The sequence below is a fragment of the Callithrix jacchus genome, chromosome 10, assembly GCF_049354715.1.
Source record: "Callithrix jacchus isolate 240 chromosome 10, calJac240_pri, whole genome shotgun sequence".
NCBI lineage: Eukaryota > Metazoa > Chordata > Mammalia > Primates > Cebidae > Callithrix > Callithrix jacchus.
This window is the reverse complement of record NC_133511.1, coordinates 8210396-8231767: the sequence shown is the minus strand read 5'-3', so window position 1 is coordinate 8231767 and position 21372 is coordinate 8210396. Positions and strand designations below refer to the sequence as shown.

At 37.8% G+C, this 21372-nt stretch overlaps 1 protein-coding gene across 7 annotated transcripts in view; it reads left to right on the top strand.

The window, feature by feature from the left end:
* The window catches only part of C10H11orf65 (chromosome 10 C11orf65 homolog), a 99698-nt gene that overhangs the window by 1616 nt on the left and 76710 nt on the right, over positions 1–21372 (top strand). For all 7 annotated transcript variants that reach the window (XM_078339390.1, XM_078339389.1, XM_078339387.1 and 4 more), the window contains exons 2-3: positions 4624–4713; positions 18442–18534. In XM_078339390.1, coding sequence (XP_078195516.1) covers positions 4633–4713; positions 18442–18534 — 174 coding nt within the window. In that variant the 5' untranslated portion in view covers positions 4624–4632. The remainder of the gene's footprint in view (positions 1–4623; positions 4714–18441; positions 18535–21372) is intronic.

Genomic DNA, 21372 nt, shown 5'->3' with positions numbered 1-21372 from the left:
CCACCCGCCTCGGCCTCCCAAAATGCTGGGATTATAGGCATGAGCCAATCTTATTTCTTATCTGAAGCTAGCAACGTCCCACTCTCCTTTCAGCTCCGGATGGTGTCCTTTTAACACCTATTCAAAGGTTTTACCCTTTAACTTCCTCTTTTTTGCCTCTAAGTTCTTCACTTTCATTTCTCCCTCACTACTGATGGTACATTTTAACATGCTTTAGAATCTCTCATTTTTTTAAAAAAACTTTATCCATTCTCAGTCTGCAGCTGCACCCCAGTTTTCTGCTTCCTTATAGCACTCCAAAGAACTACTACCCTTCTTACTGTCTCAACTTTTCTGCATCCTCAATCTAAGCTTCCTTCCCTGCTTACTCCACTGAAACAGTGCCTGTGTGTCACTAGTGACTATATGTCCAAATCTCCTTTTTTCCCCCTATTTACTTGTCCTTGGAACCAATATTTGACATAATTGAATATGAAATTGTAGAACTTCATGTTTGTTTCTGAATTAGATAATTTTGAATGCTGGAATATATTTCCTCAATATTTTGTGTATTCATAAATATATAATGGTGTCATTTATGACACACTTTTTTGGCATTCTCTAAACTCTCTTGGAAAGAATATTAAAAGACTTATTATAGTCCTAATATCTAATTTATGTTTAGTTTTATACTTTTCTAAAATTTAGAATCAAGCATTCCATAGAATGTGTATGGGTATAAGTTGGAAACCATTTTTGAGGACAGTTTAACAGTGTTAGGTTTTAATATGCATACTGTTTTATTTTTTATAAATTTTGTATATATTGTAAATTTTGAAGTTATATTGTATATAGCTGAACTATATGCATATTGTGGGAAAAAAAAAACCAACACTTTGGGAGGCCGAGGCCGTCAGATCACTTGAGGCCAGGAGTTCAAGAGCAGCCTGGCCAACATGGCAACACCTCATCTCTACTAAAAATACAAAAGTTGGCCAGGCATGTGGCTGAGATGCCCAGGAGGCAGAGGTTGCAGTGAGCCAAGATACTGCCACTGCACTCCAGCCTGGGCAACAGAGCAAGTCCTTGTCTCAAAAAAAAAAACAGCTACAAATGTACACAAATATATGTATAAGAATATTCATTTTGGAGTTAGGAAAAAGGAACAATCTGAATGTCCAATAATGGAGGAAAGAGTAAGTAAATAATGACATGCCCAGTCTTAGAAATACTGTGCAACTATGAAAAAATGAGCAAGATCTGTATGTATTAACATGGAAAAGTCTCCTTAGGTTATTAAGAGAAAAAGAAAATATGTGTAGTTCGATCATGTTAATGCAAACAAATCTATATGTGTTAGTATGTATGTGTGTGTGTATATACAGACACATATACATGTTTTAAAATTCTAAATATATTAGAAAAGATCTGTAACAATTATAACACATAGCCATTGAAGAGAGAAGTGGGTTAGAAGAAGCAGAGGTGGGCAAGTTTTACTTTTCTGCTCCATAGTTCTGTATTGTTTGAATTTCTGTATTATTTATATAATAACTTTAAAAGTAAACAAATCTAGACAGTATTATGAATAACTTTGGATTTCAAACAGTAATGAGCTGTTAAATAAGGATTAATATTTACATATATCTCTAATGCTGTTTTTTAATTGTCCTGATTCTACGGTTATTTGTAACTGATCAGAATAACTATATTCTGTATGTTGATCAGTGAAAAAGAACATGGACAAGAAAACATGAAAGTAATAAGGTGACCACTGTATTTTAAAATTCATTATAGTTATTCTATTTTTTCTCACATTTAAAAACTGAACTTGTGGTGTGAGTTTTTAAAGTTATGCTAAATTTCAGATGGCAAAGCTACCTTTTACATTTGTCTCTTTTAGTAGTATAGTGACAATTTAAAAAACAATAATTTTTAATAATAAAAATTATTAAAACTGATTCTCACGATATTTGCAAGGAAACCAATTTTTTCCTGAAGTGTCCTGAAATACAGATAAATTATACTCTCTATTTCCACCTGTTGCCTAGCAAGAGTATTTCTCAAAATACTATCCTTTGATCAAAATTAACAGGCTGGGCACAGTGGCTCATGCCTGTTATCCCAGCACTTTGGGAGGCCAAGGCAGGTGAATTGCTTGAGGTCAGGAGTTCGAGACCAGCCTGGCCAACAGAGTAAAACTGTCTCTACTGAAAATACAAAAATTAGCCAAGCTTGGTGGCGCATGCCTGTAATCCCAGCTACTCAGGAGGCTGAGACATGAGAATCACTTGAACCCGGGAGGCAGAGGTTGCAGTGAGCTGAGATGATGTCTCTGTACTCCAACCTGGGTGACAGAGCAAAACTCTATCTAAAAAAAAATTAACAAATCTTTTAGACCTGAAATATCATTCCTTATTCTCATTTGTGCTAATAGTTATTTTTAAATTAAGAGAATAATTGTACTTAAATATTACCCCAGTTTTCTAATTGGAATAATGCACATGAATAGTTTTTATTTTGGAAAATAAATAGGATTTATTGAGTGGCTACCGTGGGTCAGAAACTATACTAAATGCTTTACCTGTGTTATCTGAGTTAATCTTCACAATTCTGTCAGTTAGGTACAATGAGTCCCCCTATTTTACAGGTGAGTAACTTGAAGTTTGAGTGAGTTAAGTAACTTTTGCAAGATCACACAGCTTAGGATGAAGTAGAATTTGTTGAGATTTAAACCCAGGTCTATCTTACGTCAGAGCCCAAAGACTTAACCTATTTCCCCTTGCCTCCTGTATTATAAAGGCTATTTGTAGGGAAAGCAAAAAAGACATAAGTTTTTTTCCATCCTTCTTCCAACTTTTAAAAATGTCAATTTAAAAAAACAACAGTTTACCAAATTAGGAAGAAAATACCTTTAGTTTTAAGCATCTGGATAACTTTAAACATCAAAAAGGAAAATGACAAACTGTGAAATATATAAATACATTTTTCTTTCTTTTTTTATGAATGGCATATCCTTTTTGACAGTTTTTCTGTTTAGCCTCTGTCTTTCTAAACATAGCATACACATTAGATGTGTGTTTTATGTTTAAATAGGTCAGGGCTTTGGGATTTGTAAAGCCTTACATGTTTTGCATTTTACATGCACCAGTTCAGATAAATTTTTATTAGTTTTAGAGAGACAGGGTCTCATTCTGTGTCCCAGGCTGGAGTGCAGGGGTGTGATCATAGCTCACTGCAGCTTTGAACTCCTGGGCTCAAGCAATCCTGTTTCAGCGTCTCAAGTAGCTAGGACTACAGTGTGTGCCACCTGCCCAGCTTTTTGTTGTTGTTGTAGAAATGGGGGTCTCACTATGTTGCCCAGGCTGGTATTGAACTCCTGACCTCAAGCAATCCTCCTCCCTTGGCCTCCCAAAACCGTGGGATTACAGGCATGAGTCACTGTATTCAGCCCAGAATTTAAGCTTTCAACTGGTTTAATTACTATTTGATCTTAGGTCTTAAAGCTTAGGCTTCTCATCTCTAACACAAGCGGATTAGTAAAATCTGCTATTTAGGGTTGTTGCTGGAATTGGGAAAAACAAAGAACATATTAAGTCATCAATATTTGGTGACTACCTTTGGCTGGGTGCAGTGGCTCCTATATGTAATCCCAGCACTTTCAGAGGCAGAGGCAGGAGGATCACTTGAGTACAGGAATTCAAGACCAGCCTGGGCAACACAGCAAGAACCTGTCTCTACAAAACATTTTAAAAATGAGCTAGGCATGGTAGCATGTGCCTGTAGTCCCAGCTCCTCAGGAGGGTAAGGCAGGAGGATCGATTGAGCCTAAGAGTTCAAGGCTTCAGTGACCTCTGATTCTGCCATGGCATTCTAGCCGAGGCAACAGAGAAAGACTCTTGTCTCTTGTTTTTATTATTTTGATATAAAATATTATTTTAATTGTTTTATTTATACAACTCTATTTAATTTTCATTGGGTTCTAGTGGTAATTTTTTGTTTTTGTTTTTTTTTGAGAAGGAGTCTTGCTCTGTCACCAGGCTGGAGCGCAGTGGCACAGTCTCTGCTCACTGCAACCTCTGCCTCCTGGGTTCAAGCAATTCTCCCGAGTAGCTGGGACCACAGGTGCATGCCACCACACCTGGCTAATTATTTTTGTGTTTTTAGTAGAGACGGGTTTTCACCGTGTTGGCCAGGATGGTCTCGATCTCTTGAGCTCGTGATCCACCCACCTCGGCCTCCCAAAGTGCTGGGATTACAGGTGTGAGCCACTGTGCCTGGCCTCTGGTGGTAGTTTTATAATGGAGCACGTAAAATGATTTTAGGCTGGGTGTGGTGGCTCATGCCTATAATCCCAGCACTTTGGAAGGCCGAGCCAGGAGGAGTCTGACAATAGCCTAGGCAACATAGCAAGACCACACTTCTACAAAAAAGAAGTAAAAAAAGAAAGCCAGGTGTAGTGGTGCATGTCTAGAGTGGCTATTTAGGAGGCTAAGGCGAGAGGATCACTTGAGCCCAGCAGTTTGAGGCTGCAGTGAGCTATGATCACACCGCTGCACTCAAGGCTGGGTGACAGAGCAAGACTGTCGCTAAAAATAAATTAAAATTATTTTAAATGTACCCTTTTTGCTCATTTTCTTTTAGGAATTTCAAATGCCTTGGAAAGAGGACTTAGAATTTGCAAAGCAGGATAAAGCTGCCAGAGTCATTCAGCAGGCCTGGAAAAGTTTCCTTGTAAGTTTATTTACAAGTTTTATTGAGATATAATTTTTATGTCATAAAATTTAAAGTATACAGTTAAATACATTTCTTTTTTTTGAGACGGGTCTTGCTCTGTTGCCTAGGCCAGAGTGCAATAGCACAATCTCGCCTCGCTGCAGCCTCCACCTCTCATGTTCGAGCATTTCTCCCACCTCATCCTCCCAAGTAGCTGGGATTACAGGCACACTACTATGCCCAGCTAATTTTTGTATTTTAGTAGTGACAGGGTTTCACCATGTTGGCCAGGCTGGTCCGAAACTCCTGACTTCAGGTGATCCACCCTCCTTGGCCTCCCAAAGTGCTAGGATTACAGGCGTGAACCACCGCCCTTGGCCGGTTCAGTACTTTTTATATAAAGTGTCCAATTCAGTAGCTTTTAGTATACTTGCAGAATTGTTTGCTACTCTTCAATTTAAAAAGCAGACTTTTTAATGTTTCAAAAAGTTACAATTATTTCATTAGCTGCAGAAATATTTATTGAGTTCCTGATCTGGGGCAGGCACTTTTATAATGGCTATCAATGAAAGTATCATTAATAAGATTATTTGCCTTTCACCTCTAAACACTTTAGTTCTTGACTGAGGAACCAGTATTGTGAGCAGATGTTAGGAATATAGTCACTCGTTAAATATTTATTGAATACTTATTCTTGAGGAGCTTAAAGTTAATTAATACCCTAAATCCGGGTTAATGTCCTGGTCACTTGTTGTGCTCTTATAAGGGTAGAGCTGTTCTTAAATGTGTAAGGAATATTCCAAGTTGAATTATCTGGTTGGGTGAGAGCCAAGAGCTAAAATTACCTCACTCGGCCGGGCGCGGTGGCTCAAGCCTGTAATCCCAGCACTTTGGGAGGCTGAGGCGGGTGGATCATGAGGTCAACAGATCGAGACCATCTTGGTCAACATGGTGAAACCCCGTCTCTACTAAAATTACAAAAAATTAGCTGGGCATGGTGGCGCATGCCTGTAGTCCCAGCTGCTCGGGAGGCTGAGGCAGGAGAATTGCCTGAACCCAGGAGGCGGAGATTGCGGTGAGCTGAGATCGCGCCATTGCACTCCAGCCTGGGTAACAAGAGCAAAACTCCGTCTCAAAAAAAAAAAAAATTACCTCACTCTTTTCTCTTTGATAGCAGCAATATTCTGTCTGTGCCTGGTAATTTTAAGTGAAGTATTATGGCTCTGTTTCTAGCACATGCTGATACAAAGGTTTTATGGCTTACAAGACCACCTTTGTATCAGTTAATCACATTTTGTAAAGTTGCTTCATTAATTGCCTTTACCAAAGCCATAAAGGCTATGCTGAGGTATAACTATGTTAATTTCTAACACTAAAATAACATTTTTTTTTAAATACAAGAGTCTCACTATTTTTCCCAGAATGGTCTCAAACTCCTGAGCTCAAGTGATCCTCCCACCTCAGCTTCCCAAGTAGCTCACCCTATGCCGAGCACCATTGTATCCAGCTAATCTTCCTTTAAAATTTACTCAGTTGGTTTTGATCAACATACTTATCATCTAGGATTATGCTTTTCTATCATTTGCAGCTGTTTTCTTCCATGTCCAACCAGCCACACACCTTTGACTAGCTGTTGTGTTCCTGACATTGTGCTAGGCATTTCACAATACATCCTTGCCCTTAAGGGAGCCTCAGTAGAAGTCATGTAAATAAAGGGCTGGTGTGTGTGTGTGTGTGTGTGTGTGTGTGTGTGTGTGTAGACTGCGGACATATTTTCACCTTCTATCCCTCAAGAACCTCATTGAAATGATACTATATAATATAGAAGGTTAATCCATAACAAAGAGAAGGGGGGTTCATGAGCAGATAAAAATTTTATCTAATTTTTGGAAAACTAAAAATAGATGATAGCATCCCATGGGAAAAACTGTAGAAACACTTGCCTAGACACATTTCAGAGGGGTTCCATTTTCCAGTGAGGGAATTGGTTTGCCATTAGAACCCCAGAGAGGATATGAATTTGTAGTTAACAATTTAAAAGAGCTGGAAGGAGAAGGACTGAAGACAAGGAGGTTAACTGAAGGTCTGTACAAGGAGCAGCTGTGCCAGTTGTCTTCAGTCTTTTGCAGATCAAGAGCTGCAAGTAGGTGGATATTTACTGGTAGTCTTGCTAAGTTGGGTTCATTATGTATTTTAGAGATGAACCCCATATCTAATATATGGTTTGCAAATATTTTCTCCCATTCTGTCGGTTGTCTCTTCATTCTGTTGATTATTTCCTTGTCTGTATAGAAGCTTTTTAATTTAATATAATCCCATTTACCTATTTTTACTTTTGTTGCCTGTATCTGGGGTTATATCCAAGAAATTATTGCCCAGATCAGTGTCATGAAGCTTTCCTCCATATTTTCTTCCAGTAGTTTTACAGTTTCAGGTCTTACATTTAAGTCTGTAATCTATTTTGTATTAATTTTTGTATATAGTATGAGTGGAGTCTTAATTTCATTATTCTATTTGGGGACATTCAATTTACCCAGCATCATTTATTGAAGAGGCCATCCTTTATTCATTGTGTGCTCTTGGAATCTTTGTCAAAAATCAACCATAAGTGTGTAGATTTATTTCTGTACTCTCTATTCTGTTCTGTTGGTCTACGTGTATGGTTATATGCTGGCACCACACTGTTTTGATTATTATAGCTTTATAGGGGATTTTGAAATCAGGTAGTATCATGCTTTGTTTTGTTTTGTTTGTTTTTGCTTCTTTGGGGTCTTTTGTCACTCCATATGAATTTCAAAATTGTTTTTTCTATTTCTGTGAAAAGTGTCATTGGTATTTTGATACAGATTGCATTGAAGCTGCAAATTGCTTTGGGTGGTATGGACATTTTCACAGTACTTTCCCTTCCATGAACACAGAATAGCTTTCCATTTATTTGTGTCTTATTTGATGTTTTTTAAATCAGTATTTTATAGTGTTTAGTGTTCAGGTCTTTTGCGTCCTTGGTTAAATTTACTCTTCAGTATTTTTTTGGGTGGTAAGTATGGTAAAAGGGATTGTTTCTTAATTTCTTTTTTGGATAGTTTGTTTTTAGTGTATAGAAACACCACTGATTTTCATATGTTGAGTTTGTAACTTTACTAAATTTGCTCATTATTTTTAAGAGTTTTTTGATAAAGTTGTTTGTTTTTCAAAGACGGGGTTTCACCATGTTGGTCAGCTGGTCTTGCACTCCTGACCTCAGGTGATCCACCTGCCTTGGCCACCAAAGTGCTTGGATTACAGGCATGAGCCACCATGCGCAGCCTAATAAGTCTTTAAGGTCTGCTATATATAAGATCATGTCATCTGCAAACAGAAGACAATTTAACATCTTCCTTTTTGATGTGTATATCTTTTATTTCTTTCTCTTTCCTAATTTCTCTGGCTGAGACTTCCAGTTCCATGCTGAGTACAGGTGGTAAGCAGGGGCATCCTTGTTCTTGATCTTAGAGGAGAATAGTTCAACTTTTCACCATTGAGTATGATGTTAGCTATGGGCTTGTCATATGTGACCTTTAAAGACAAATTAAGGAATATAGTGACACAAACAAAAATGGCGACACAACATACCAAAACTTATGGGATGCAGCAAAGGCAATTCTAAAAGGGAATTTCATAGCCATAGATGCCTACATACCAAAACAAGGTCCTCCCAAACAACCTACTGGTACACTTCAAGGAACTAGAAACAGAAGAACAAACTAAGTAGCAGAAGGAAGAAAATAAAGATTAGAGCAGAAGTAATTGAAATAAAAACTAGAAAAACAATAGAAACGAGGAGTTGGGTTTTTGAGGAGATAAACAAAATTGACAAATCTTTAACTACACCAGCTAATAAAAAAGAAAATCAGATATGGTAGCTACATGTCTGTAGTCCCAGCTACCTTGGAGGCTGAGGCAGTAGGATCATTTGCGCCCAGGAGTTTGCGTCCAGCCTGGGCAGCATACTGAGACTACATCTCTAAAAATAAACAAATAAGTAAAAATGTAAAAGTAAAAAAAAACAGAGAAGACTCAAATAAAATCACAAATGAAAGATGAGACTTTGCAACTAATACTACAGAAATATAGAGGAAAATAAGAAACTACAATGAACAGTTATATGCCAATAAATAGGATAACTTAGAAGAAATGGATAAATTCTTTGATATATATATAACCTTCCAAGAATAAATCATGAAGAACTAGAAAATGTGAATAGACCAGTAATGAGTAAGGAGGTTGGATCAGTAATGAAAAACCTCCTATCAAAGAAAAGTCCAGGATGGCTTCACTGTTGAATTCACTGATGGCTTTACTGTTGAATTCTACTAAACATTTAAAGAAAAAATAATAATCTGCCCTTTTCAAACTCTTTCAAAAAATTGAAGAGGAGAGCATACTTCTAACCTCATTTACAAAGCCAACATAACTGAGATGCCAAGGCCAGACAAGGATATTATAATAAAATTGCAGGCTAATATCCCTGATGAACATAGATGAATAGGATCTTCAACAAAATACTAGCAAACTGAATTTAACAGCACATTGAAAGAATTATTCACCATGATCAAGTGAGATTTATCCTTTGTATGCAAAGTGGTTCACCATATACAAATGTGATAGACCACGTTAATAAAGGATAAAAACCATGTGATCACTGCAGTAGATATTTCATATATTTTGCAACACTTCTTATCTGAAATAACATTTGATTTTATATTGGTATAGCTACCCTAGTGTTCTTTTGGTGGATATCTTTACATGGCATCTTTACCTATTCTTTATTTTTCAGCTTTTTGTGTCCTTATCTTTAAATTGTGTCTCTTGTAAACAAAATATAGCAGGTCTAATTTTGCATAATTCTAAGCAATCTTTATCTTTTAATTAGCATGTTTAGACCAGTTATGTTTGTTGTGATTACTGTATTCATTGGGCTTAAGGCTACCACGTTGCTGTTTGTTTTCTACTAGTCTGATCTGTTTTTCCTGTATTTCTCGCTCCCTTTCTCTTTCTTTGTAGTAATTAAATATTGTTAGTTTGTCATTATTTTCTTTATTAATTTTTTAGTTATTTTGATTGATTAAAGATGCCATGAATTGTTTTCTATTTCTCCTATTCACAGGAGGTGGCAGCATTTTCCCTTTCATCTAGGCTCTTTTAGTAACTTGCTTTACCACTAAAACCAATAGATAGGACATGACATTCTGGAACCTCTTAGACTAGGTCATAAAAAGCATTACAGTGTCCATGTCTGTGTCCTGAAATGTTCATCTTGAGTGAGAACAGACACAATGTAAGAAGAATAACTGTCCTGAAACTGCCATGCTGAAGGAAATCCCAAGTTAGCCTCATGGAGAGGTTGCCTACAGAGATTGATGATTGACTGTCCCCAGTTTTAACAGATATTCCAGCCCACTTAACCAGAAACATAAATGAAAAGCCCATTTTTGATACTCCATCCCCAACAAATGTAATAAGGAAAAGAACCAAGAGACCTATTTGACAGCTAGAATTGAGGTCCCTGACATTGGGCCCCAGCTGAGCCATCCCAGCTGAAGCCTCAGTCATTGTGGAGATGAGACGGTACTTCAGTACTATTCCCTACCAGAATTCCCATAATTGTGAGCATGATAAAATGGTGGTTGTTTTTACACTACTAAATTTTGAGGTACTTTGCTACACAGTAATAGATGACTAGAACAGCTATATATTCTTTAAGAGGGTTAAGCTAGAAAGGGCAATGTTACAGTATTTCCCCTTGAATTATTAGTCTCTACCTAAATTAGTACTTTTGCCCTTTTCAGAACAATGTAACAATCTCTTAGCAGGTTACCTCACTTCAGCCCCTTCACTTTTGTCCTATGATTTCCCGACATTTCACTTAACACTTTTGTTTTAAATACAGTAGACATTATTATTATTGTTTGAAACAGCCAGCGTTCTCTTTTATTGTGGTAACATGTTCATCACATAAAATTTACCAGTTTAACCGTATTTAGGTGTAGAGCTCAGTTACATTAAGTACGTTCACGGTGTTGTGCAACCGTCACGACTGTCCATTTCCACAGCTTTTTCATTATCCCAAACAGAACCTCGTGTACCTATTAAATGAAAACCTCCTAGCTGCTAGACCCCAATTATCTCTATTCTACTTTGTGTCTCTGTGAATTTTCCTGTTTTAGGTAGCTCGTTTAAGTGGATTTGTCTTTTTGTTGCTGGTTTTTTTTTTACTCAACATAACATTTTCAAGGTTCATCCAATTTATAGCATGTATCAGAATTTCATTCCTTTCTAAGGCTGGATAATATTCCATTATATATCTGTAAGCTACATTGTATTTATCATTTCATCTGTTAATGCACATTTGGGTTGTTTCCACTTTCTGGTTGCTGTGAATAATGCTGCTAAAACTTGATGTCAAAGTATCTGTTCGAGCCATTGCTTTCTTTCAGGTATATGTCTAGAAGAAGAATTGCTGGATCATGTTTTAACTTTGTGAGGAACTGCCAAACTTTACCACAGTGATGTTACCGTTTTACATTCCCACCAGCAGTGCACAAGGTTTCTAATTTCTCTATATCCTTGCCAATACTTGTTATTTTCAAGTTTTTTGATAGTAGCCAGCCTGATGGATGTTAAGTAGTATCTCACTGTGTTTTGATTTACACTTGCCTAATGACTAGTGATATTGAAAATCTTTTCTGTCCTTATTGCCCATTTGCAACTGTTCTTTGGAGAAATATATTCAAGACCTTTACCCATTTTGCATTGAGTTAATTTTGTTATTGAGATGTAGGAGTTCTTTATCTTTTTTGGATATTAATCCCTTATCAATATCTTCTTTGCAAATATTTTCTCCCATTTTGTGGATTGCCTTTTTATTCTCTTGATAGTGTCCGTTGATGTACAAAAAGTTAAAAATTTTTTTTTTTATTTGGAGATAAAGTCTTGCTCTGCTACCCAGCCTGGAGTGCAGTGGCACAGTCTCGGCTCATTAAAACCTCTGCCTCCTGTGTTCAAATGATTCTTCCACCTCAGCCTCCCAAGTAGCTGGAACTACAGGCAACCACTCCCATGCCTGGCTAATTTTTGTACTTTTTTTTAGTAGAAACGGGATTTCACTGTGTTGACCAGGCTGGTCTTGAACTCCTGACCTCAAGTGATCTGCCCGCCTTGGTCTCCCAAACTGCTAGGATTATAAGCATGAACTACCACACCGAACCTAATTTTTATATGGTCCAGTTTATCTTTTCGTTCATTTTGTTTCTTGTGCTTTAGGTGTTATATCTAAGAAATCATTACCAAATTCATTATCATAAAGCTTTCCCTCTATATTTTCTTCTAGGAGTTTTATGGCTTTAACTCTTATATTTGAATCTTTTTTTTTTTTTTTTGAGACAAAGTCTTGCTTTGTTGCCCAAGCTGGAGTGCAATGGTTCAATCTCAGCTCAGTGCAAATTCCACTTCCCAGGTTTAAGGGATTCTTTTGCCTCAGCTTCTCGAGTAGCTGGGGCTACAGACATACGTCACCATGCCTGGCTAATTTTTGTAATTTTAATGGAGACGAGGTTTCACCATGTTGGCCAGGCTGGTCTCAAACTCCTAACCTCAAGTGATCCTCCCATGTCATCCTCCCAAAGTGCTGGAATTATAGGCGTGAGCCACTGCATGCCACCTAGATCTTTGATTCATTTTGAGTTATTGCTGCATATGGTATAAATTAAGGACCCAATTTCATTATTTTTCTTATGGGTATATAATTTTCACAGATAACGTTTGTTGAAAATACTGTCCTCCTCATTGAATCGTTTTAAAACCCTTGTCAAAAACGAGTCGATGACGTATATATGAGTCTATTTGGAGGCTTTCTATTCTAGTCCATTGGCCTGTATATCTGCCCATATGCCAATACCAAACTATTTTGATTATTGTAGCTTTAGTAAGTTTTGAAATCAGAAAGTGTGGCTCTTCCAACTCACACTTTTTCACTTATTTTATTCTTTTTCAATATTGTTTGGCTGTTCAGGGTCCCTTGTGTTCCACATAGATTTTAGGATGGCTTTTCTATTTTTTCAAAAAATGCCATTGGGATTTTGGATAGTGATTACATTGAATCTGTACATTGCTTTGGGTAATATTGTCATCTTAACAGTAGTAAGGCTTCCAATCCATGAATGTGGGGTGTCTTTCCATTTAATGTTTTCTTTAATATCTTTTTTTTTTTTTTAAGATGGAGTCTCACTCTGTCGCCAGGCTAGAATGCAGTGGTGCAATCTTGGCTCACTGCAACCTTCACCTCTCATGTTCAAGTGATTCTCTTGCTTCAGCTTCCTGGGTTGCTGGGACTACAGGTGCACGCCAGCACGCCCAGCTAATTTTTGTGTTTTTAGTAGAGACAGGGTTTCATCATGTTGGCCAGGATGGCCTCGATCTTTTGACCTTGTGATCCACCCACTTCAGCCTCCCAAAGTTCTGGGATTACAAGCATGAGCCGCCACACCCAGCCTTCAGTATTCATTTTTATTTATCCAGATACAAACCATTTCCAGAGCCCTTCATTTTTTTCCTGCAGTTCTTTCCTTTCATATGGTATTAATTTTCTGCCAACTCAAGAATTCTTTCTAGTTTGTTTTTGTTTTTGAGAGGCAGGTTCTTGCTCTGTCACCCAGGCTTGGTGTGCAGTGTTGCAATCATAACTCACTGCAGCATCAAATTCCTGAGCTCAAGTGACCCTCTGGCCTCAGCCTGCTGAGTAGCCAGGACTTTAGGCGCACATCACCACACCGAATTAAAAAATTTATTTTTATTTTATTTTGTAGAGATGAGTTCTTGCTATGTTGACCTGGCAGGTCTCAAACTCTTGGCCTCAAGTGATCTTCCCATGTCAGCCACCCAAAGTTCTGGCATTACAGATATGAGCGACCTATACAGTCTGTAGTATTTCTTATAAGATTTCACAGATGCTAGACCTCCTGTGACAAATCCCTTCAGCTTTTATTTGCCTGAAAATATCTCTATTTCCTTTTTATTTGTCAAATAATATTATCACATTTCATAGAAATCTAGACAGGCATGTTATAGGGTTTTTTTTCCCCCCTCAGCACCTTAAAGATGGCATTCCATTCTATTCTGTCTTCCACAGTTTCTATTAAAAAGTAAAGAAACAATGTTACTCTTTCTACTCTGAAAGTAATGTGGTATTTATTTTTTGGCTGCTTTTAAATTGCCGCTTTGTCTTTGGTTTTTAGCAGTTTGATTATGATGCATCTGTAAGTAATTTTCTTTATATTTGTCCATGTTTGGTCAAGTGGACAATAGAATAATCCAGCAGAGTCTACCCCTTGCCACCCTAGCGTCCATATACATCCCTCTTAACCATATTTAACTTAAATTAAGACCATGCTTCCATCTAACATTCCTCATATAGGCCAAAACATATTCACAGCTTTCCCAAAAGTACCTTTATCCATTTTTGGGTCATTTTTATTTCTCTTTTTTGCTGAACCGTACTCTATCTCTGATATCATATACTTTAAATACCAGACAGAAGATTAAGCATTTGTATTAATTTCCTAATGCTGCTGTAAAAATTGCCACAAAGTTAGTGGTTTAAACCACAAAAATGTATTATTTTATAGTTCTGGAGGTGTGAAGTGTGAAATGGGCCTCATTGGGCTAAAATCAAGGTGTCAGCAGGGCTTGTACAGTTCTTTCTTTCTGAAGGCTCTAGGGAAGAATTTCCTGCTTTTTCCTCCTTCTAGAAGTTGCCTGCATCCTTGGCTCATGGCACCCTTCTATTTTCTTTCTTTCTTTCTTTTTTCCTCCTAAAATCCTTTCCTGAAGCAACTCCCTTCTATTTTCAAAGCTAGCAATGACCTGCCAAGTCTTTCTCACATCACATCACTCTGTCACCGACTCTTCTACATTTCTTATATGGACCCTTGCAATTACCTTGAGTCAGTTTGGAAAATTTCCTGTTTAACAGTCAGGTGATTAGCAACCTTAGCTCCAACTGCAGTCTTAATTCACGCTTTCCATGTAACACCATATTTACAGGTTACAGGGATTAGGTGTGACATCTTTTGTTGGGGAGCATTATGCTGTCTACCACACTGTAATTAACACACTTTGCATTTGTTTTTAGGGGAATGGGAGCAGGAGAAACAAAAGAAAAAAATGGCTAATATTTATATGCAGATATATAGGGGAAATATTCATAGATATTACCTGTTTCAGCAACTAATTATGGGATCATAGCTGGTATTTTTCACTTTTTTCTTCCAGTAGCTATTTCATATTCTCTCTATTTTTCAGCAAGCACTTCAGCTGGTTGTGGTTCCTTGCTCGGGGGTGGAGGAAGGGATTGAGCCAAAATTTCATTCCTAAAGGGTCTAGACCTTTAACAATTATGCCTATTTGGGTTGTTATAATTTTCCATCAACTTTACTTATAGAATATGCTATTACTAAAAAACACCCCAAAAGATCTCCTGAATTCTAGACATCTTCCTTAACTTCCACTGGTAGTAATAGCTCATTTTCTGCTAAGAATCAGGATTCATCACCCCAGCCAGATGACAATTGCCTTCTTTTTTTCTTTGCATGTTGGTTTATTGATATGAGAGGCACAAGATGGCCAGGTGGCAGTATCAGTTTCCATTTAATATTGGTGTGTACTTTGGTGGAAACGGAGTCTTCCCATGGAAACTAAGACCATTATATCTGCAGAGCACAAAGGTACAAAGAAGGACAGGAAGCAAAATTTTCACTTATGTGTCACTAAAGAAAATATTGAGGGGAAGCCACTTCCATTTCTACCACTTAATTCCCAAATTCAGGAATGCTGGCTGTGTGAGAAATAGCACCATATTGATTCAGAGCATCTACTACAACACAGAGGATGTCATCCTAGTATGAAAAGTGTTGTCACAACTCTAACTGCACCTGAATCTCTAAAATGCCCTTTCACTGTTCTGTCAGGCTAGTTACTTCCGGATGATTGGGAACAAGGTGAGATTGGTGAATTTCATAAGCATGGGCCCATTGGTGTGCTACACTTGCTGTGAACCAAGTTCTCTGATCAGGAGCAATGCTGTGTGGAATACCATGGCAGCGAATAAAGCATTTTCAAAGTACACAGAAGGTGGTTTTGTAAAAGCATTGTGTACATGGAAGGATCAGATGTCGATTCCAGTGGGAAAAAAAGTGTTGCCCTTTCTTATAATGGAAATGTTCCAAATAATCGATCTGTCTCAAGGAAGCTAGGTAGTTCCCCCAAGGAATTATGCCACATGAGGGGCTCAGTGTTAGTCTCTGTGTTGGCAAGTTGGACTCTCAGTGGTGGCAGTAGCTATATCTGGTGGGTAGAAATTCATGTTGCTGAGCCTATGCATAACCTCCATTCCTTTTTTCTTTCTTTCTTTCTTTCTTTTTTTTTTTTTTGAGATGGAGTCTCCCTCTGTCACCGAGGCCAGAGTTCAGTGTTGCCATCTTGGCTCACTGCAACCTCTGCTTCCTGGGTTCAGGTGATTATTCTGCCTCAGCCTCCTGAACAGCTGGGATTACAGGCACCCGCCACCATGCCCAGCTAATTTTTGTATTTTTAGTAGAGACAGGGTTTCACCATGCTGGCCAGGCTGGTCTTGAACCCCTGACTTCAAGTGATCCACCCACCTCGGCCTCCCAAAGTGCTGGGCTTACAGCTGTGAGCCACTGCGCCTGGCCGTAACCTCCATTCCTACTGCTATGACCACTTTGTTTGTGAGCACGTTGGGCAAGGATAGCAGTGGCTGGGGAGAAAGGCTGACTGATTCCAAAGAATGAATCACCTTGCTCACCTGATTATTAAGATTCTTCTCTGCTGAGATTGTTCTTTGGTGAGCATTCATTTAAGACAAGCATGTTTTCACTTGGTGCCCATTTGGAGAAGTCTGCACGTACCTCTCGCCCAGACGGTCTTATCACCAATTTTCTAACCATGCTTTTTCCAAATCCCTGACCATCCAGTCATACCATCAGCACCATCCATCTATATATCTATACTTCTGGCCATCTTTTCTTCCATGCACAATATACAACCAGGTATGCTACTTGAGCTTCTATCCCGGTGGAAAAATTTCCCTTCCCCTTTGTACTGCAGGGTCAATTGAGGCTGTAATATATATGGAATTTCCTGTATATCACACCATTTACTTAACCCCTTGAGGCCTGTTAGGACTTGAGTTTGACCAACGGAATGCAGAATAAATGTTGCTGTGACTTCCAAGATAAGGCCTTAAAAAGCCTTCTCCTTTCTCTCTGTCTTTGGTACTTTTTTTTTTTAATGCCTTGGCCTCCCAAAGTGCTGGGATTACAGGTGCAAGCCATTGCACCAGCCTCTCTTTGGTACTTTAAAACCTCCATACTATGAAAAAGCTCAAACTGAAGGTCTGTTTGGAAAGAGAGGCCCAGCCATCCTAGGTATTCCAAGAATTCCAGCTGGAGACCCAGATATGTGTGTGAGGTCATATTAAATCACCCAACTCCAGCTGATCTGGCAGCTGACTACAGCCAGTGTATGAGTCCAGCCAAGACCAGCAGAACTCCCCGGTCAACCCACAGAAAGAGAGAAATAATAAATGGTCGTTGCTCTAAGCCACTAAGTTTTAGGGTGGTTTGTTATGTATCCGTAGACAACTGTTATAGTAACCATCTATTTAGAAGATAGTATTCAGATTTTTGACCATAATAAATATTTCTTGATACTCAATTTGGTTTAATTTGGGGAAAATTATATCTTCCTTTCAGGAAGAATACCAGTATATAGTCATGGGTTGCATCATCTTCCATAGGCAATTATAGTGGGGCTTTAGATTGTTATGCTGGTACTATGGATTACTTCCATTGGAATTTATTTTATTTGATTTAACATATGCAAACTGGGAGTGGGTGTTTACCAAGAGTTGTTAAACATTTTTAGGGAGATAGGGTCTCAGGGTAGGGTTACCAAAGAAGTAATTTTCCAAGATAGTCGAATTGGTTGTGATTGTTTAGCTAAACTTGCCCTAATGTGAAAAATAGGTAAATACTCAATAAATACTCATCATTGTTACCATTACAGAATCCTATAATAAATCAGTGGAATTTTTGTAGAAATAAAGAGGATTCTGCAGTGGTAACAATGGCTAATATTTATTGAGTGTTTTCCTGTGTCAGAAACTTTTAATTGCTCTGTAAGTATTAATTCATTTATTCCTCACCAAAGCTGTATGAGATGGCTACTATCATTCCCACTTTATAGTTAAGGAAACTGAGTACAAAGAGTTAAGCAACTTGTGGAGAGTCACAGCTGGTAAATACTAACAGCTGAACCCAGACAATATTGTATACCATAATCAGTGTTCTTAATCAGTAGTCTGTATTTTGTTTTTCTTCTAGATTACTCTGGAGAGTATACTGAAGTGACTTTACCAAAGTTTGGGATATTACATTTATAGTTGGTAGTGATACAATTACAAATTTAAGAGTAAAACTCTTTGTGAGAATTATACTAATATTACTGGGCTTATCACAGCACAACCTGAGTGCATAATATTTCTAAAATCTAGTGTGCATACATAAAATCTGTTTTATGGTATTTTATTCATTTTGCCCTAATTAGGCAAAAAGCTAAGTAGAAATAGAAAATCCAGTTTTGATCAGAAAATCCAGTTTTAATCATAAAATCTTATGTTTGAACCTTTAGGATGTTGCTATATTTCAACACTTTAAAAGTCTAATTGATTTAAGAAGACAAGGAGAACCGCATCACATAATGAAATATATTAATCCCAAAGAGGTAAGAACATTACTTATTGGTATAGCAGCCTGTATTTTTCCTTAAAATGTGATTACTTTATCAGTTCAGTGTGCTCGTCATATTTATTTCTTTTTAAAACTTTTTATTAAAGTGTTACACATATGTTGTCTTGGGATTCACTCAGGGTGGCTGGCAAAATATTATCAAAATATTAGGGAAAGTTATAGATTAATGTCAAACCTTTTGGAAGGCCGAAAGGTTTTATTGGGACAGGCTGAAGATGGCCGGTCCATTATGTTAGGGAAAAGATAGGGATGATAAAAGGCTTTCCCATTTTAAATCTGTTTACCCCACATCCCTTTGTCTCTACTATAACTATTTACTCATGTAAACTTTGTGCTGGATAGTCCTCTCAGTGGGAGATCAAAGGGGAATTACCCGTTAATAGTTTTTACTCTGGGCCGGGAACCTAAAGCTTTCATCATTTGTAAAACCACTATTTTACCATGTTAATTATTCACAAGCATGTTGACTTTGAACCTCTGTTATGAAATCTATTATTGAGTAAATGTGTAGATGGACAGGGGATCTTGGTTGATTGGTTGCATTTCACCCTCTGAAAGCAGCTGATGACCATCCCTAGCCCACTTGAATCACTGAACCAGGTGTGACAGTGCATTTATTCATCTGTCATTGAGTTAGGGTCTGTAGGCCAGACCTCTGCAGGTGGTGGTCGACATCTCAATGTTGAAAGTTCATAAAACATAAATATGTAGCTCAATGAATCATCACAAAGCAAATATCTATGTAACCATCACCCAGATTAATGTTTTCATATTCCAAATCACTCCCTTCGGGTACCCTACAAATCACTGCCAACTCCTTTCTTCCAAAAGGTAACCACTATTTTAGGCTCTAACATAACACTTTAATTTTCTATTTTTGAGCTGTATATTAATAGAATCCTATAGTATGCTTTGAGGTATATGTTTGTTCATCCAACAATATAGTTACATAGGTAAAATTAATTTTTAATAGGCATTCACTTTTATGAATATATTGCTGTTTATTAATTCTACAGTTGATTGACTTTTGTATTTTTTCCATTTTGGGGCTATTATAATAACTGTTTCTGAGAATTTTCATGTCTCCTCATGCATACATGTACAATTTTTTTTTTTGGTTTGTACTCCACCTAGAAAGGGAATTGCTGAGCAACAAGTTATGTGTATCACAACTTTGGTAGATAATGTCAGACTTTTTCCCAAAGCTATTGTACTAATTTTTATTTGCACTAGCAATAAAAATGATATTGCTTACCATTTTTGGTATTCTTAGTACTTCACATTCTCACCAATACATAATATTGTCAGTTTGTAATTTGTATTTACCTGATACTTTTGTGACACAGAAAGTGCTTATTCAGGTCTCCTCTGTGTCTGTGTGTGTGTGTCTTCCCTATCCTTATGGGGCTTTTTTTTGGGATGTGGGAAAGTTGGCTTTTTTGTTTGTTTGAAGACAGGTCTCTGTCACCCAGGCTGGAGTGCAGTGGCACAATCAGGGCTCACTGCAACCTCAGCCTTCTGGACTCATTCAGCCCCATGAATAACTGGGACTATAGTTGCACACCACCATGTCCAGCTAATTTTTTGTATGTTTACAAGAGACAGGGTTTTGCCACGTTGCTCAAGCTGGTCTTGAACTTTTAGACTCAAGTGATCTGCCTACCTTGGCCTCCCAAAGTGCTGGCATTACCACACCAGTCATTAGCCACACCCCTTCCTGGTCTTTATCAGTTATTTGTATCTTTTTTGTTTTAACTACTTCTTTTTTCTCAATTTATTTTTTTGTGGTAAAGTACTTATAAAATTTACTGTCCTAACCATTTTTAAGAATACAGTTTAGTGGTTCTAAAAATATTTATAATGTGTGTAACCATCACCAACCATCACCACCACCCATCTCCATAAATCTTTTGATCTTATAAAACCATAACTCACTGGGCACGGTGGCTCATGCCTGTAATCCCAGAACTTTGGGAGGCCGAGGTGGGCGGATCACGAGGTCAAGAGATCGAGACCATCCTGGCCAACATGGTAAAACCCCATCTCTACTAAAAATACAAAAATTAGCTGGGCATGGTGGCACATGCCTGTGGTCCCAGCTACTCAGGAGGCTGAGGCAGGAGAATTGCTTGAACCCAGGAGGCAGAGGTTGCAGTGAGCTGAGATTGCGCCATTGCGCTCCAGCCTGGCACCTGGCAACGGAGTGAGACTCTTGTCTCAAAACAACAACAACAAAAAAAAACAACTCTATCCTCATTCAATAGTAACTCCTTATTTTCCCTTCCACCTATCTCCCAGCAACTACCATTCTACCTTCTGTCCCTATGAATTTGATTAATTACCTCATGGAAGTGGAATTATACAGTACTTGTCTTTTTGTGATTGGCGTATGTCACTTAGCACAATATCCTCAAGATTCACCCATATAATAATTTATTGCAGGATTTCTTTCCTTTCTTAAGGCTCAATAATATCCCATTGTATGTATATACTACATTGTACTTGTTCACTCGTCCACCAATGGACACTTGGGTTGCTTCCATGTTTTATCTGTTATGAATAATGCTTCTATCAATGGTTATATAGATATTTCCTTGAGACCCTTCTTTTAATTCTTTGGGTATATATCCAGAAGTGGAATTGCTGGATCATATGGGAATTCCATTTTTAAGTTTTTGAGGAACAACCATACTGTTTTTCACAGTGGGCTGTACCATTTTGTACTCCCACCAATAATGCACAAGGGCTCTATATTCTCTATAGAAGTCCTTTGTCAGTTATCTGTGTTACATGCATCTTTTTTTCACTGTAT